The sequence below is a fragment of the Caloenas nicobarica genome, chromosome 18 (genome assembly GCF_036013445.1).
Source record: "Caloenas nicobarica isolate bCalNic1 chromosome 18, bCalNic1.hap1, whole genome shotgun sequence".
In the NCBI taxonomy this organism is placed as follows: Eukaryota; Metazoa; Chordata; class Aves; order Columbiformes; family Columbidae; genus Caloenas; species Caloenas nicobarica.
Genome location: NC_088262.1, coordinates 4966272 through 4985129, shown reverse-complemented (window position 1 = coordinate 4985129; position 18858 = coordinate 4966272). Strand labels below are relative to the sequence as shown.

The window sequence follows — 18858 nt, the reverse complement described above, 5'->3', positions numbered from 1 at the left end:
CAAATTCTATAAAAACACAAAATAGGGTTGGTGTACAAACGTCTCGTGTTATCTTTAATTCATGATAAGAAGAAATGCATGATTGTTTTCAGTCTGCTATGGAATAATGACTGATTATATCCCAGAAATCTTTTAATGACTTTTAAGTTGAGCCTATTTTTGGGTCACAATGGGCCTTAGTTAAAGGTGTTGATTCACTCCAACACTAATCCATCTTTCTTTCTTCTCCAAACTCATCATTAGATTAAGGTTTAATTTCTGAAGAATCAGTAGTATACAGAATAACACACGCACAATCCTGTACTCACAAAGTTGGAATAACGAAATTCAAAATTACAATGGCCTTGATTTAACCGTAAAAAGCTCAACAACTTCTGGCAAAACAGGAAAGAATAGCTTTTCAAAAAGAAAAGAAAAACACACACCCCACCAGAGCCTGTGACAACATGCACTCCTCCGTAGACTAGAAAAAGAAGATACTTTGATAACTGATGATGGGTTGGAGAGGACATCTGAACCAGACACAAGGACTTAGATGTGGAAGAATAAGGATCATTCCTTTAAAACAAGGAAAGCTATCAGAACTAAATGGCCTTCAGCTAACCCAGACAGAAGGCCAGAAGCCATCGTGAATATCAAAAAAGTGGAAAGACATCAACAACCTCCTCTTTTGAAGAAGGAGGAAAGACAACTACCATGCTGTACAGAGGACACGCGGGCCAGAGAACTGCCTGACAGTATGTAAAATACACTAATTTCAGTGTCAAAACAATGTTCCTTTCTGATTTAAGCTGAGGAACTCCAAAGCAAGTTTAACTTGCATTCTACCTTAGAAACAGTCCAAACCCACAGTTGAGGGGGTTCACTGAAAGTAATTGCCTGAATTATGCACTGTAGGGGAGAGGGGAGGGGAAATGAGGAGTATTACAAAAAAGGGCAACATCTGCACGTCAACGCGATGCTTTAAACAAATTCCCCTTATGTTATGAAGTTCCTCTTTCACTTCAGGGCTAATAAAATAGCATTAGTTCATGTCCAATTCTCTCCATAAAAGGAAAATAAAACATTTACATGGAATTTGCATACACCGAGTTAGAGTAGAACTTTGTATATATAAGAGACCGAGCGTACAATAGTCATTATAGCTCACTATTGCGTGAACTAGGAAAAGAAACACTTACCCAAAGATACTCAGGGCTGAGAAAAAAAAAAAAAATCAGTATACTAATACAGGAATGGTTTTTTTTTAATTTAAAAAGATACACTACCTATGATATTTCAGAGGAGCAGAGAGGTATGCAACTGATTAGTAAGTACCAGTAAGTGCTATTTTTATTTCCTTTTTTTAAAAAATTTTTTTAAAAATGTAACGTACTATCAGGAATACCAGTGATCTCTACAAGAAAAGTCTATTGCTGCTTTCTTGGCTTATGGGCAGAAAAGAAAAATCAAAGAGTGTCCTTACATGAATAATGCAGAAATGCAGATATTAAATGCCAAAAGCAGTAACTTGCTTCAGAATCCTAAAGACAGCTGAGGCACCAAATTCTTTACGGAAAAGATCAGAGATAACTAAAAACATCTCCTAATTAGTGTCTCAAATTAGAAGAACTGTTCCAGGTCAAGAACAAATTAAAACAAGAATAGAACTCGTTATGGCTCCATTGCAATAACCTGGAAGGGATATCATAATGCAGGCCACTGACACCCTAGGGTATATTACTTGACCACAGACTAATTTTAAGCTCTCAAGTACATTATAGTAGCACAATATCTCCATTGTAAGCCTCAGTACAAGCTAAGGCACTAAAACTCTCCCTTACTGGGAGATTTCAATCAGGAGATCAATGCCTCAACCACAAAAAAACTCCCCCAGGGCCCCGAACAGGGGTCACTCATTGCTACACAACAAAATGGGATTTTCAGACCATGCATTGGCACGGATGCGTTCAAAAACTTGCCCAAAACCAGAGTTCTGGGAAGACCTCAGTATGTGGATGCCATCTCAATAACACACTCACAAACCAGGATCAGGCCTTATCTAAAGATATTAAACACATATCTTGTACCACGACAGATGCCAGTTGGTCCCAGCTGCTCTGCAGCAATATCGCTCGTATGCAGCCACAATACCGTGGAAATAGAGCTAACCAATTAAGTTGACTTTCAAGCAGCTGTTTGGAAGCTGGGCTCTTCTGGCACAGCTATAAAAGCACAAAGCAGTCTTCACCTCAGACCTTCATTTAATCAGTGGCAAGAGAGAACAAAAATACAGCTCCGTATAGAAGACTGATGAATCACTAATTGAGATAAAGCAGAATCCATTATAAAGGTATAATAAACAATATCATCTGTGGCAATGAACAGTAAGTAGGAGAAAGCTGACTAATACAGGTAGTTGGCAACATGGTACTAGGGCTGTGTAAGAGGTCAGCACAGAATGTCTCTGACAGTGCTGAAAACCCTCACCAGACCCATGCACCCCCCACAGTGTTACTTGTTCCCCGCATTAGGACACTAGAGCCAGCTCCACTCATTTGGATGATGCTCTCTGCTCCCAATTAGTAAATTATGAGTTTTGGGGACCATGACTGAGGGAACACAGGTGGTTTTGCAAGAGTCCGATTGGGTATGGCCCGACTTCTTATTTTGGACTGCAATCCTGAACAAAAATGGCTAAGTCCAGTTAGATGCAAAGCAAACTAAGAAAATGGTATAACCATATTTGCTTTGTGAGGACTTTAAACTAGGGAGCCCCAAAGGGACTAGAACTTTGGGTAGCTCAGACACTGCCACGGAACACGAACCTGCTGCTCACAGGAGTCACCTGTGGGTGCATTTCAGTAGCTGATCAGACTGTAGAGCAGCTGTTTTATCAACATATTGCCTTATGTTTAATAACTACAGCTTTTTGGAAAGCTAAAAATATTTTTTTTCTTCTCAACAAATAAGCTTTACTGGGAACTTATTACTCATAATGCAAATAGCATCAACAGTGTCTCTAATCTTACTGCAGCATCACACACGTTTGTAATCCAAACAGAGGCAGGTGGAATGAAACACAAGCTTTTCAAGCAAAAGAAAGCTCAAGAAAGTTTATAGAAACATCGGAAGTCTCTTTTTACCTAGGCTCTTCCTTTTTTACATTGCCTAAATAAACTGAGTAAAGGTAACACCTTGCAAGATTTCCAGACACAACAAGCTGCAAAGGAAGGAGAGGAAGCCAGGAAAGCTGGGTCAACTATAAACATTTTGGTTATCACTATTTTTTGTGACCCTGTTAAGAGAGCTGTTACTTTCCATCCAGGTCTTCCTAGGTAGGGTCACAACAGTCTTCATCTACCCATCCTGGAAGGGAGCAAATTACACTCTTAACCTAAATGGCAATTTTCAGGGAAAACAAAACAAAACAAAAAAACACAACAAGAAGGAATGTATCACTTCTTGCTAAGGAGTAAGGAAGTGTCAAAACAGCTTGATGCTGCAAGAAAGTTTAAGCGCCTTGGTACAAACGGTCAAAGACAAATCTACATATCAATTTTTGACAAACTATAGTTTCATTAGAGGCAGGGCAGAGGCGTTGGTGCAAAATATATTTTGAGAAATAAGCACAGAAGTGAAGGCAAGAAGGAAGCAGAAGTTGCTTCTGCTTCCTCCGTTGCAGCAGTCAGAAGAGAGCCTGAGTTGCCAGTCCATGCTTTATCACCTTCAGGGCTAAGGATACGTCTTGAAAAAGTATTCTTCAAGGACAAGCAAAACATTACAAAGTTAAGCTGTGGAATATATGCACAACAAATCTTCCTGATATTGCCTCAACGAGGCACATTTGTCAAGCTGATGTTCATCTCGCAAAAATTCAAGTACTGTCTGACGGCAAGATTGGGGAAAAACATCTTAAATGCCAAATTTCACCTTTAAAGGTTTTCATTGGACTTGTCTCTGTTACAGTTGCTACTTCTTCCTCATTTTCCTCCTTGCATTTGTTTCTGTCCTTCCTCTGCAACTGTAAGACACTTTGAGCACTTGTTTGCCTTCCCTACTCCCCCCCAAAAAAGTTTGAGAGTTTTCCTTGATGAGTTATGAAGAATTTGGGAATTTTCCATGATGAGTTATGCCCTCAGGAGCAGTAAAGATTAGACCACAAGGCCTGAGCTACACAGGAGCTCATGGAAACACCTCTTTAGTAAAAGTGGCAGATTTTCCAGAGGAACTAGCAAAGACGCAGACTTTTGCTGTCTAAAATCCTTCCTAGTATTCTGAAATAAATCCACTTCAACCTGGAATCTAAGCATAACTCTTTCCAAGCAGACCGTAATCCACTGTTAACAGCAGAAAGTAAAATACAGATCAAATGGTTAAAATATCACTTCTATATTTATGCTAAAGAAGTGCAGGTAACAAAAGAATACTCAAAATTTGACAGCACATATGGATTTATAATGGAAAAAACTACTCAAGCTCAGCAAGAGCTGCATGGTTTAAAATTTTGTGCCAATTTCTCCCAAACCAGAGGGCTGAGTAGCTGAGACCACAAGTCTTCTGTACCAGCAGGGCTGCTGTGATTAGTGGAACCTGCTGGCTCATACATAACTCATGAAGAATTCCCCCCTTTCCTCCCAAGGGAAACAATTTTGCATAACAGCAGCACTTTTTTTTTTCCCCTCCATATACAAACCTGTAGAGTTTTATAGTACAAGTTAGAGCAAGAAGTAGGTTGGCTCAATGCAGAAAGCATGAATTCCAGAGACAAATTATTTAAATAAGAGGTTTTAGAGACTAACAGTATAATTACAGTTCAGCTGAACTTAAAAAAAAAAAAAATGCTTTCTGCTGTCTGCATGAAGTCCAGCTGCACTAGAGCCAACACGCAGTTCATGACGAAGTGTGCACGCTGACACGAACGCATGCAAAGGAGCTAAATTCAGCAGGTACAAACAGAATAAATCTACTCTGTTAAGTATTCTCTCTATATATTTTATTTATAAAGGTCAGCAGTGTTTCAACATCACAATTATAAACTAATTACTCTACAGAGGCTGACAATCTACTTCCTAGACAAAAATAGCTATCCTAACTTCTGCCTTATTCCAGTCACCATCCTGACCTGCCCCCTGGGATCAAAACCCAACTGATTTGATGAATATTCAATAACAGGACTCTATCTGTTTGCACAACATCAAACAACTGGAGACAAAAGGATCCAAGATCAGCTATAGAAACACAAGTGAGCAACCATTCCTTAAGGGAAAAAAAAAAAAAAGCCTCTTAGGATCTTCAAGACATTTAAGACATTTTTAAAATGGGCTTTTACTTAGTATCTGCAGAAAAACACTTTTAGTAAAGAGAGAAAGGCAAGACAGGCCGAGAAAAACCATGAATGCAACTATTTAAAATGCAGATTTCAGATGCATCTAGTAACTGATCAGGGTACTGTAGAGTCGCATCTGGGTTTCAGGAGTATAACAAATATCCTAAAAATAATTATCATGAGCAGTTCTGGAGACTATCAGTTCACTTTTTGCTCCACTAGAACTCAGTCATACAACCCCATGTGTTTAGCACATGTCACCATGAAAAAACCCACATTCTTAAGTTTGTTCAACCCATTCTCACTTGAGTTGTCAGATGGTGGCACCAATCATGCATATAAGACATGGGAACAAGTTCAGGCTCCACCACAGACAATCTGCTTCACAACCATTTTTCTGTTCCATTTGAACACCTACTCTTATGAGGTGCTGATGACTTCAAAGTTGAAGATGTGCCACTCATGAGCAGTGCTTTAAATACTCAGCAACAGGGCATGAGCCTAGAACGTGACAAAGTGCAGCTTGAAGCTTGACAGATTGAGATCAACAATGCTGCTGCTCCATCTAAAAAGATATCGACATTTGAGGGAAAGAACAACTTCATACAGCATTCCCCAAACTGTAGATAACGAAAAAAAAAATCATAAAGTATTCATAGAATGATTTGAGTTGGAAGGGACCTTAAAGATCATCTAGTCCAATCCCTCTTCCACGAGACCAGCTTGTTAAAGCCCCATCCAACCTGGCTGCGAACACTTCCAGGGACAGGGCACCCACAGCATCTCTGGGCAGCCTGTTCCAGTGTCTCACCACCCTCACGGGGAACAATTTCTTCCTTATATCTAAACTAAATCCATCCTCTATCAGTTTAAAGCCATAACCCCTTATCCTATCACTCCATGCCCATGTAAAAAGTCCCCCTCCAGCCTTCCTGTAGGTCCCCTTTAGGTACTGGAAAGCCATAATAAGGTCTCTGCGGAGCCTTCTCTTCTCCAGGCTGAACCCCGACTCCCTCAGCGTGTCCTCACAGCAGAGGTGCTCCAGCCCTCTGAGCATCTCTGTGCCCTCCTCTGGACTTGCTCCAACAGGTCCATGTCCCTCTTGCCTTAGGGGCCCCAGAGCTCATTGCGGGACTCCGGGGGTGGGGGGGGTCTCACCAGAGTGGAGCAGAATCACCCCCCTCAACCGGCTGGTCACGCTGCTTGTGATGCAACCCAGGACATAGTTGGCTTTCTGGGCTGCAAATGCACATTGCTGGGTCATGTTGAGCTTCTCGTCAACCTGTTCTCCAATTCCTATTTTCTTTCCCAAGGCCCAAAGCATCTAAACCCCACATTTTTATTTCCTTCTGTATATTCTAGTCACTGATGTTTACCCAACTTGGGAGATAACGTTAACTGCTGCTGCAGGGCCAGCAAAGGAAATGAAAGAGCAAGAACCACTGTGGGATAAAGCTGCAGATAACAACTAGTATATCAAACTATAGCAGTATCAGTTTGCTGATCTGTGTAGAAATGCAGAATGCATACAAGTCACCTACTCATTTGCATTTTGAATTTAACAGAATTTTCAGAGTAAACTGGAAAAGATAGAGATCAAAGGCAGCTTTCCTAACAAAATGCTAAATAAAGCAAGTAAAGCATTAAAAAAAAATTGAGACCTAGTGCCTCTTTTCACTAGTGCCCCAGTGAAATGACATTTGTGTTGCCAGTAAATAAAAACAAAAGCAAATCACATTGGTTGCAGTTTGACACACATGTTGAACAAAGCAGATAAATAATTTAGCGACCCAAAATTCGATTTGCTGATATGTCCATGCTAACACTTTTCAGAAGTCTGCCAGAGCAGTCACACCAAAAGCTGGACCTCGCAGAGAATCTCCAACTGTAGCACTTCCATTAAGCTGGCAAAAAGCAGCTGGAGCTTCAAATCAGCATAATTTCCCCTGGCTGTAAGAGGATGCAATATATGTTAAGTCAATATAATAAAATTAGCTGAGCTGACCACGAGCTTTAGTCAGTGTCTTGTTTGACATTCTAAACTCCAGCAGGCTTCAGGTAGTACCCAGCTCACAAGAGCTAAACTTTTTCCCAATTTCAGCGACAAGTTTAAATAATCACCACAAATAGCTACTAAATGTTATAAAAACAAGGATGCAATTTTTAAGGAAGAATGTGTTTACTCCTTGCTTGCAAAGACTGCTTTATACCTTCAATCTGGAGTAGTCCATATTTATGTCTTCTGCACACAGACACCTTCAGCAATGCAATCTTGCTCTAAAAAGGTTCAAGCTTGTTTACAAATACAGAACATGAGTGTTTGCTTTTTTGGGGACATGTGCCTTGGAGAGGTTAGGCAGTTCTTTCCCCCAAATACCTAGAGAAGTTGCCTAATAAAACACATCCCACCTTCAGATTACTGTCATACGTAAGACAAACAATATTGGAAAAGTTTGTACTATTAATAAAAACATATGCATTGAACAGTTGGGTAGAGCAGCAGAATGCAACCTCTTATAGCAGCATCTCTTTGTAACACAGATCTCCAACTGCCGGGATGTCAAATCAACTACATTTAAGAGAACTGTATTTGTCTTTATGAGTCTTTGTAATTTTTGCACAGCTTTGTCTTCTTAGGCTGCAATATTGATCGCATCTTGATGACAAATATCTTCATTCCAGGCGGCCAGCCAAGGAACATGACCTAACCACACCTTTACACATCGACCATCACATACCACAGAGTTGCCACTCACAGCTAAGTCACAGAATAACATAGGTTGGAAGGGGCTCTGGAAGTCACCTAATCCACTCCCCTGCTCAAAACAAGTCTAATTAGATCAGATTGCTCAGGGACTTGTCTGGGCACCTCCGAGGATGGGAATTCCACAGCTTCTGTGGACAACCTGTTCCAGTATTTAACCTACTTCACTATGAAACACACAGTGCTTGCAATTTGCCTGAATCACTAATTCAGAAAACTGTTTCTCATGTATTAAAATTGTCAAGACCGAGTCCAGCCCCTTACCAAAAATGGGGAAAGATGATGGAAGGGAGAGGAATGATGAGAGCAAAGACAATTTCACCCAAAACAGAGGAAAAGTCTTTGCACTACTCTTCAGCAAGCCACAAATTCCTGTTCTCTAGCCCAGACAGCACAAAACAGTCAGTGCAGGTGAGGTCAAATACAAGGGATGAAGAAGAAGGAAGCCATGCTCCCCTTGTTTGTCATACTCCTGCCTCTATTCAAAACTGTTCCACTGTATCCAGACACAGAAAAATGGTTTTCATGCAGGAACTGAAAATGCTGTCTCAGCATCAACTGTTTGCAAACACTCAATCCTCTTAAAGGCTGACAGAAAGAAAACCAGCTTGGTGGCAAGCAGTCACGTGAACAGAACCTGAGGTGACTGTCAAGTGTATGTTCAGAGTAGGAATAAAAAAATCTTGACTTTGCTGAACAAAATTGTCAAATGATCAAAATTCTATCAAGGAATTCCGTATTTTAGCAAATAGAGAAGCTGGTTTGTATGTCACACAAAACTGAAAATCCCCAAATTAAAGATGATGGTGCTCTATTTAAAACACCACCTGAATAATTTTACTCATAAAAACAATCTATAAATGACCCCAAATTAATTACGCTGACAGCTACTGGGAAAAGGAACTTATTCAGTTCTTCAGAAAATCACTTCCAGCTACGCCCCAACCCTACAACACAAGGAGAAAGAGGAAATGGAGCAGTGGTCTATACTTAAAAAAAAACAAACCCACAATTCTAACATTCAATATATTAATGAATATTTATTAACCATGCAGAAACAGTTATCAGAGCACCATGGTATTAACTGCACACTTCAGATTAGGTGTAGGAGGAATACAGAAAATAAATGATGATGACACGAGAGAAAGAATGATGATTTTTCTTTCCTCCTCCCAGCCCCGCTCCTGCCAAACCACCAGCAAATATTAGCACACTTTAGGTCTGGATACTTGCCAGTTAGCACAAAGGGCAACAAACCAGAAGCTGCTAGAAATACAATAGTTTTTGGGGACATAAAACCTGAAATACAAATACAGACAGAGACTGAAGTTAACTACTCCCAACTTCAATAAATACAGCAAGCAAAAGTGGAAAAGACTGAGAAAAGCATCATGACAACTGTCAACTATTCAAAGTGAAAAACGGTAAATCAAAATTTCAAGTAGGAATCCCTCAGCTTCCCTTTTTTTACTTTTTAAAATAACAGGACAGGCTACCTTCACACCCCCAGGAGGATGCCAGTCACCAACAAGCTTTTGTGAAGCAACCACCAGTACATGAAAAGAATGGTGATCTTGAGAGCTGCAGCACTGTACTGTGATCAGAAGACACAGAAGGAAGCTGCAACCTTTCCTTTCACTCAAAAAGGCTCTGCAAGTAATATTTAGCATATTTTAAAAGTTTAAAGAAAGCTGTCAGTTTGCAGGGCAATACCACCCACTGCTGTAGAACCACTAGACAGAAGGGCAAGGGGATCCAGTATACTGCCCAGGACACAAAAATCATAGAAGCAGCTTTTACCATCCAGCACCCACAAAAGAAAAGGCCGAGCACTTTTTCCTCTTCACTCAGCTGTTTTACAATTGCAAGCCAAAGGTCAACTATCTTCACTCACTTCTGGAAACCAGCCACAAGATTACTAACAACCAGCTTAATGGCTCCAGTTCAAATGCTATTCAATCAAGTCCCGAATCTGTGGGTATGCGGCAGTAATGGCACCATGACATCATAGGCAAGTTATCTGCTGGAATCGGAGGGAGTCAGACAGTTTGCATCTCTGCCTTCTCTCCCCACAAAGAGAAACATGAACTTTTAAGGAGTGGGAATTAAAGCGTTATAGATTTTGTTCTTTGTGTGGGCATAGTGTAACATTTCTCTGCAAAACAATCCTTTGCCATCATCATATATGGCATCAAACTAATTTGACTTTCCAGAGGCGCATAATAGCTGGATTTAAAGAAGTCTCCACTACACGTCAAGTTACGTGTGCGCCTCAGCAAGGGATATCTACGGAGCGAAGCCTGCAGGTACATTCAACGTGTTACAAATTTGTTTCTCTTCCCATTTCTTTCGAGGGCAGCAGGACTGACCTGGTTAATAAGACAGATCACATGAGGCACATGAATGGGATGCCCTGAGATTTCTCAGTCATGAGCAAAAAAGTACTAACAAAACTGATGTGGCATGTTTGATGGAAATTAATTTGCACAACATGAAACACATCTGAAGCGAACCAGACTTTCAAAATGACAACGTGCCACAGAAGGTTGTCAGTTCAAGTAAAGTGAACTGTAACAATTTTAGTAGTTGTTGGCTTATTTGTCTGAAATTTGCCAGCTTTAACAGTGAACCTTACCACGCAGCAATGAACTCGTCTCAACTATGTGTTGAAGAAGGATTCCTGAAACTCTTGGAGTTTCCACTAACTTTAGTGATAATCTTGAGCAATTTCCTATTTCTATGCCTCAGTTTACTCATCTATGAAGGAAATATATAAAATCTGCAAACATTTTCAGAACATGAGCTGAAAAGAGATACAGTTTGAAGAACTGTTCATCAACACTTTGAAGAAGTGCTCAGCCTAGGTTTTGCGTAGAGTAGGAAAACCCCTCTTTGTATTCTAGGAAAAATAAAATGATTAATGTAGTGTAACAGCATAGACACCACTGTGTTTCTGCTATTGTGACAACATTTGTATCTATGGGATGACATCAAGAACATCTTATTATCAGCCACTGTGCACAGTTGTAAGAGCTTTAGAACAGAGTAAACTTTTGAAAGTCTAAAAAAAGTTATTTTTCCTTCAATTCCTAGAGAATAAAATATTTTTAAACACATGCAAATTTATAAGACATTTTTTCCAGGTACTTCAAACAAACTTCTATACCAAATGCAGTGAAAATAATTAAGAATATACTTTAAAATAAACTATATTTCATTATATTTCATTTTTCCTTCCTGTTCCACATTTTCTACAAGCTTATTTCAGCTATGCTCTACTTCAAATACACTATAAAAGCTGAGGGCAGCTAGTAGTAACCCAAAATAGAAGGACGCAGTTCAGGTTAAGAAAAATAAATGCAAGGTTTTCACAGAAATCTTGACAGTTCCAAATGTTTAAAAACAGCAAAAGGAAATATTATGGTAATTTACCTGAACACTGGAACTCAAGCGTACTGGTCTAATAGGCATTTTTAGATCGATTACGGGACAGGAATGTGTAGGATATATACAGATACAATTATTTTTAAAGTTAACAATCTCAAAGCAGGATACGTTTTTGCAGCCTTTATCTGTTGATGGCCACACAATATTACTGCACTTTTAACAAAGCCACAGTTCTGTTATTGAAATATCAGCCATAAAAGTCACATATTAAATTTACGCATAGCGGTTGTTTTCTCCAACTTATCTTAAAACAGTAGTTAAAACCAAGCTGTTCCTTGGCGAAAATTTTGAGCAGATCAGTAATCCCACTGAGGTCTGCAGGACTTGATTTGTCAGCATACACAAAGCTACGGCCTTGCATCTGCCGGAAAGGCACCTCTCAAAACAGTTTCTACTCAAAGCATTTTACAAAGAAGCAACTTAAAATGCTTTAATACTAAATACATCACTCTAGGAAGGTAAAGCCCATCTTATACTTCTATGGAGAAACACTGACTCTGAATGAAACTCCATTAAAACATTCCACAATATGGTTCATGCTACTTGGAAGTGACAAAGCTTAGAACTATGCTTCACTAACACCAAATCACTATGGATTTTTATATTTTATTCCTTCCCAAAATAAAATTTTGGGCTTGTTCTGTGTATCCATTTTTTTAAATGAAGTTTTAAAAATTCGAATATTTTTCAAGTTCCCTTAATATAGCAAAGATGAAGCCTAAAAAGCCTTTGATATATTGAAAGAACTACAGACCAAAATTCCTCTAATGCACTCCAACATTCACTTACATCTGCACGGATCCATTAAATATTCAGCCACAAGCTTATCATTTGAGTTCATCAGGACTGAAGATAAAACTCAGCACCAATATTTGACAGCCTGATGCTAAAAGATTATCTACTGAGAAATAATCTAATCACTGCTCTTTGATATTGGAATCCTTGGCAGCAAGCAAAGGAAAGGAATACAAAATTGATCTTGATTACTTTAAGGGGTTTCCTCTCGTAGAAGGGAATTCAGTGTAGCGATTATCTTGTACTTCTGCTTATTTGCTACCATGTTTACGACTAAGTTTTCAAATATCCCAACCTCAGAAGAAAGACTTCAGGATGCTTGCTTAACCCAGAAACGAAACAGTCTCCCTGATCTTAAAGGGGTCAGATTGGGATCGAGGAAATCTTGAGGAACCCTATGAAAAGGAGATGGCGTTCGCTGGGAACTCAAAAGAGGGTCAGGTCTGATGGACAGGAAGAGACTCCCGAGAGAAGCTGAAAAGTCCAGGGCGAAAGAGGGAGTTCCCGAGCCCTTACCCTCCGCTTACCTTAAGGATATCCCCCCGTTTGAAGCTCAGCTCGTCATCCGCGGTGGCTTTGAAGTCGTACTTGGCGATGGCTTCCATGCTGGGGCTGCCGCGCACGGCGGTGCGGGCGCTGGAAGGAAGCGCTTCCCCGAAGCCTCCGCTCCTCCCGCGGCCCGGCTCCCTCCGAGACGCCGGCCCCGTCTCTCACATACAGGGAGCCCGGGGGACGATCCGCCCTAGGGGAGGGGGAAGAGGAGGAAGAGACGGGCCATTAGGGGAAGTGGCACGGATCGATGGCCGGGGCCGCGCCCAGAGCCGCTCCCTCCGCCCGGCGCGGCGCGGCCGCCGCTTCCTCCCGCCGCCGCTCGCCCAGGCCCGGCTCGCCCGAGTGACACGTCCCGCGGCCAATGGCCGCCCCGGGGGAGGGAGGCGGCACCGCAGGGGGAGCCGCCGGTCCCGCGGGGCTGGCAGGACCCGCCGCCGGCACCGCTTCCTCGGGCCAGCCCCGGGACGGGACGGGAGGGCAGGTCCGGCCCGCCCCGGGAAGCCTCTTCCCGCTCCTCGCACCGTGCATTCCGGCGAGAGGACACGGCGGGACAGCCCTGCCAGGGCTGGGCATCCCCGCGCAGGGGACACAAAATTAAACCCCACGATGGGGATTGGCGGCTGGGAAAGACCATTCTGGAGATGCAGCTTACACCAACGTAGCTATTTTCTTCCCGTTCATACAGCTTATATCAATTTAAATACAGTAAGACAAAGCAGAGAACACTTCTGTGGGTCATCTATAACACGACTTTCTTGGAATTGAATGCCTACCAAAAAAGCGCCCTAAAATAATATTAGAGACATAAGTTTGGCCTCACTCTAGCGTAAAAGCAACCATCCTCAAATTCTAGCGTCTAGAGCAGCAGAACATGTTAAAAAAAATCTTCATAAGCACAGCATGAAAATCAGCAAGTTTGAGTATCTCTTATGGGCCCAGAAAAGAAATGACACCAAACCTGACAAGGTATATACAGACACTCTGAAACCATTGAAAAGGCTTGTATCTTGATCTCGGGTTATAATAGGAAGGATTTAATCTAACTCCAGCTCTATTTGATAGCAGAGAAGACAAAAGATCAGAAAAAAAAGTCAAGTAAGATAGACTGTAAATTAAAAACCATCATGAGCACCCTCTGGAGAACCAGCAGAGAGCTGGTACTTGTCAATGACAATTCAAGACAGCAGAGATGTGACAAACAGCAGCGAACCCACGCACCTGCTAATTCCGTCTCTGTGGTTATGGCCCAGAAAGAGCCCTGCTATATGCAAAGGCAGCAGATGGCAACAGTATTTTCTCATTCCAGAGAAAAACCTGCCTTACATAAATGCAGTTCGGCAATTAACATGCTTCTATTCCACAAGCCCCATGTTTGCCCAACCTTCAGCTCCCCATAAAGAATAACGGACTTCAAGGCAAACACCAGAACTAAGGTTTCTATCCCAAGAAACTGGCAGAACGAGAAGAGGTATTTACAGGATTTATCTTGATCAACGGACAGGGCTCAGGGTTTTCTTTGGTGCTCCTACACCACTACTGAAATGTCAGCAAGATTGACACAGCTGTCAGCAGCCACGACGATCATACAGAACAACCTGCCTGTGCTACTGGAAAGGAACATACTGGATCCAAGCTTTGGCCCACACACTTAATCAAAACCAAAAAGCGTATCACCTTAGCTATATTTTGATGAGTCTAAAATACTAAACTTTCGTTTCAATGCTGATAAAAAAAGGATCTGTCTTTCTGATGTCAGCCATCCACACTGTGCTAGCATGCTCATACAAACAACGATTTTCCTTCACCAGGAACACTCTCCCCTTGCCAGTCCCTATTGTGTTTGGTTCACTATCTCCTCATCTTTCTAACCTTTTTTTTTTTTAACTGATGGTATTTATAATTTTCTGCAATATTAACGAGCAACATGAATTACTGCGTATGAAGCAATGGAAAATGCACACATTTGTTCAAGCATGCTGTCTACATGTCCTGTATGTTTCAGGGTAAACATCATCAGTTTCTGTTCCTTCTTAAAGGATAAATATCACTGGCAAAAGCTTGGTGTTTCAAACAGCTACATTTGAAGATGTGTAGCATTATATGGGCATGCAAACACCATCACCAACACTGCTTGAAAAGCTAAAGTTCCAAACCTAAGAATGTAACAGCAAGTTGCACAACTTAAAGAATACACCATAGGCTCAAGACACCTTTAAAGAAAGAAATTGCTGCCAATTGGTGTTTATTGCTTTGGGGTACACAAGTACTGCTACCTAGTACTACATTAGCATCTAAGAAATGTTTTTTAACTGAAGGAGTTAATATCCAGCTTTCATAAAGAAATTGATGCAGCATTCCCAAGACCTATACTGGCATTTTCCTGAGCTTAGCAATAGCACAATGTTGGGAAATCTTCCAGCACAATTCAAGATGAAAGAGATTCATCACACAATTTTCTTTAAACGTGCATTCATATTACTACCACCATGATATATAGTCAGCATTTAAAGGAGTGATGTTTCTAGGTAGCAACACTAACAACAGCTGCAGCGTAGAACAAAACTTTAACCATCATGACTTTAGGCAACAGCGTAGCTGAAGTTCAGGCACAAGTTACACGTAAATTAGGGAAAAGCTTTGAAAATATTAAACCCAGATACTTACACAGCAAATGCCAGAAAAGGTAAACTTAAAACATCAGTTCCCTTAAAGTCATTCAGAAAGCATTTGCTGTTCACTAATCTTATTTAATAAGTTCTTACAGTCAGCCACATAATTATTAAAATACAAACAAACCCACTGCACAAAAAGGGCAAAAATAAGCTCACTGGGGAAGTGGCTTGTGCTGGGCCCCTGCCCACCGAGAGCACAGCTGTAGGTGTTTGCTTTAGGCAGAGAGCAGTGAAACACGACATGCTGCAAATCCTATAGTGTACTCCAGCTCCACAGACTTCAAATGGAGTAAGATCAGCATGAATGAATAACAGACAAAACATTAATACGATAAATATACTTCACAAGAATTATAATATGATCTTACTAGAGAAATGACTAAGATTTCTCAAGAATATCAATATGTTTTTCACCTCTTGCCTTACTGTGATTTGAGGCAAGATACTTCTCTTGCCCTTAAAAGATCTGGGCAAGGGGAGAGGCAGCAAAGGCAGTAGATGCAGCTAACAGTAAATTTGTATTAGCAATACAGAGCTGCAGTTCAGGACGGAATACAAGTAATTATGAATACAAACCTCCCTGTTGTAGCCAACAGGAAACAATTCTCACGTCCTTTTCAATACATATTTAAAAAAACACAGAGGCAAAAGTAGGTTTTTTTATACTGCTCTTACAAACAGCATTTTTTCTAGCAAGTGAGAGCTTTCTCACTGTACTCTTTCCAATGTTTTGCTGTTCTTCTGGGAAGTTACACAGGCAGGAATAGAAGAACGGACAGTTTGGGAAAGCCAAAGTGAGGGAAGAAAGAAAATACATTCAGTGGAAGATTTTGCAAAGAATCAGATCCTAAGCTCCATCAGCTGTTACAGGACAAAACGTTACTAAGGGGGGTGGAAAGAAAAACGTGCAGATACATCATGCAGAAGACATGCAGAAATGTTAAGTGTCAGGCTCTAGACAAAAGAATAGAAAGAAAAAAATCATAAGAGCAGAGTACTCATTCAAATTAGCCAAATAAGGAAGTATAACACAATAAACTAGCGAGGTAAAATATAAGTTAAATTATCAACATATAAAAGCCAGAACATTCAGGGTCATAAATGATCCTCATGATCTACTATCTTAATATGTTTCGACTTCCTTAAGCACATCTTGTCAGAGGACAAGTCAAAATACTATTTAGGAAACTAAGCTACAGCACAAGGCACAGACAATATTTATCAGATCAAATCATTTTATCAGGTAGTAGACAACTGCACAAAATTTATTGCTACTTTTTTTTGTTGCCATTATTTTAAACTGTATAAAGCAGTTTTAAAGAGTACAAGCTTGCCTGGTATTATGAAATACTTAAAACACTACATGACTTGATCAGCATAACACATGATAATAATTGAAAGGCCTTTTATTGGAACAAATTCTCAATATCCAAAGTTTGCCCAGAAAATTATTACCAACGACACTGTGTTTGAACAAGATCAACAATTTGTGACCCTCCAAATTTTGGCCCTTAACCAAAGGCATTTCATAATTTTTAAAACAAAGAATGAATTTCCCTAAACACTATATTTATCTATGAATTGCTCCCCCAGTTATTAACTGTGCTACAGAATATTTTTCTCTTTAGGTTATAAAGGAGATGTCTGAGTCAGATGTTGTGGGAGTTAACAAGACTGCATCCTTGTCTTCTACAGATCATTTGAAAGTATATTGGCAAGTTAAACCTTATACCACAAAACCAACAATGAATCTCAAGCAGGAAGTTCAGAAGAGAAAGAAAAGGCTGGAAGAAAAACGTCTCTATCATAGCAACTCACATTTGAAGCATGACCCAAAGGTCTCTGGAGAAAGAAAGATATGGATGTTAACCTGCCCACTGGGTATTCACAACCTTTTAACCTTTAGAAGCAGCCTGAAGTTACAGAACTCTTCCGGGGAATATTGAAAATAAGCCCCGAGAACTACCAGCAGCCAACGCTCCACAGACAGACGGCAAAGCGGGAAGCGACCCACGACTAACAGCCGCCTGGGGGACCCGAGCACGGAGAGCGGCCCCTGACAGTGAATCTCGCCCCTCCAGCCCAGGACCTCACCGCAGCCCCGCCGCGGCCCGGGAAGGTCGGGCCCGCCGGGCGCAGCCCCACAGCCCGGGGTGCAGGGGCTGCGCTGAGGCGGCTCCCGCGGAGCACACCGGGGACAAGCGGAACGCGCCAGGGGCCCAGGCCGCGGCACCGAGGGCCGCCCTCCGCCAGGGCTCAGCGTGCCCCCCGCGTCCCGGCAAGGCCCGCGGGGGGCAGGGGAGCCGGGCGCCACCGAGAAGGGCCTATCCCCGCGCCGCACCAGGGCGGGTGCTGGGGGGGGCTCGGCGGCCCCACGGCCGCTCTCCATACACACCCCCGAGACTCACCGCGCAGCGCTGGGGGGCGCCGCCCTGCCCGAGGGTCCTCGCCGCCTGCCCGGCCCCACGCGGCCCGTCCCGGCCGCCCCTCCAGCGCCGCCTCGGCTGCCGCTCCTGCCCCGGCCCGCGGCGCCCCCCCCGCCCGCCGCCTGCTCGGCAACCGCCGTTCCCGGAGCAACTCTCGCGAGAGCCGCCCTGTCAGCCGCCCTTCGCCACCCCGCCCCGCCCACCGCGGGAGAGGCGCCTGCGCGCTCGCTTGGCCGGGCGGAGGGCGGGCACTTCCCCGCGCATGCGCAGTGCCGAGGGAGGCGCAGAGCCGGGGCTGCTCCGCCCGCGGCCGCCGGGCAGCTGCCCCGGGGCTGGAGCGCCCCGGGCACCGAGCCCCGCGGCCTTTGCGTAGAAGCGAGCGGGGAGGAGAGGGGGGGAAGGCCGCAGCCTCGGCGTCGAACACCGCAGCAGCACGGGCCGAGCAATATTGAAACGATATTAATGCCCCGGGGGAGGCAGCCATGAGTACAGGCTCATAGAATCAATTTCAGTTGGAAGAGACCCTTGGGATCACCGAGCCCAACCGTAACCTAACCTATATTCCAGCACTAAACCATGTCCCTAAGAACCTCATCTAAACGCCTTTTAAACCCCTCCAGGGATGGTGACTCCAGCACTGCCCTGGGCAGCCTGTTCCAATGCCCGACAGCCCTTTCCAGGAAGAATTTTTTCCTAATATCCAATCTAAACCTCCCCTGGCGCAACTTGAGGCCATTTCCTCTTGTCGGATCACTCGTTATTTTGGAGAAGAGACCAACCCCCTCCACGCTCCAACCTCCTTTCAGGCAGTTGCAGACAGTGATAAGGTCTCCCCTCTGCCTCCTTTTCTCCAGGCTAAACAGCCCCAGCTCCCTCAACTGCTCCTCATCAGAC

General features: G+C 42.6%; 1 protein-coding gene across 1 annotated transcript in view; it reads right to left on the bottom strand.

Annotated features, from left to right (window-relative positions):
• Positions 1–18142, bottom strand: part of GRB2 (growth factor receptor bound protein 2) — a 47243-nt gene extending 29101 nt beyond the window's left edge. Inside the window, exons 1-2 of the mRNA XM_065648036.1 lie at positions 17947–18142; positions 12842–13056 (exon numbers count right to left, since the gene is read on the bottom strand). Coding sequence (XP_065504108.1) covers positions 12842–12919 — 78 coding nt within the window. The 5' untranslated portion in view covers positions 12920–13056; positions 17947–18142. The remainder of the gene's footprint in view (positions 1–12841; positions 13057–17946) is intronic.
• Positions 18143–18858: the final 716 nt, after the last annotated feature.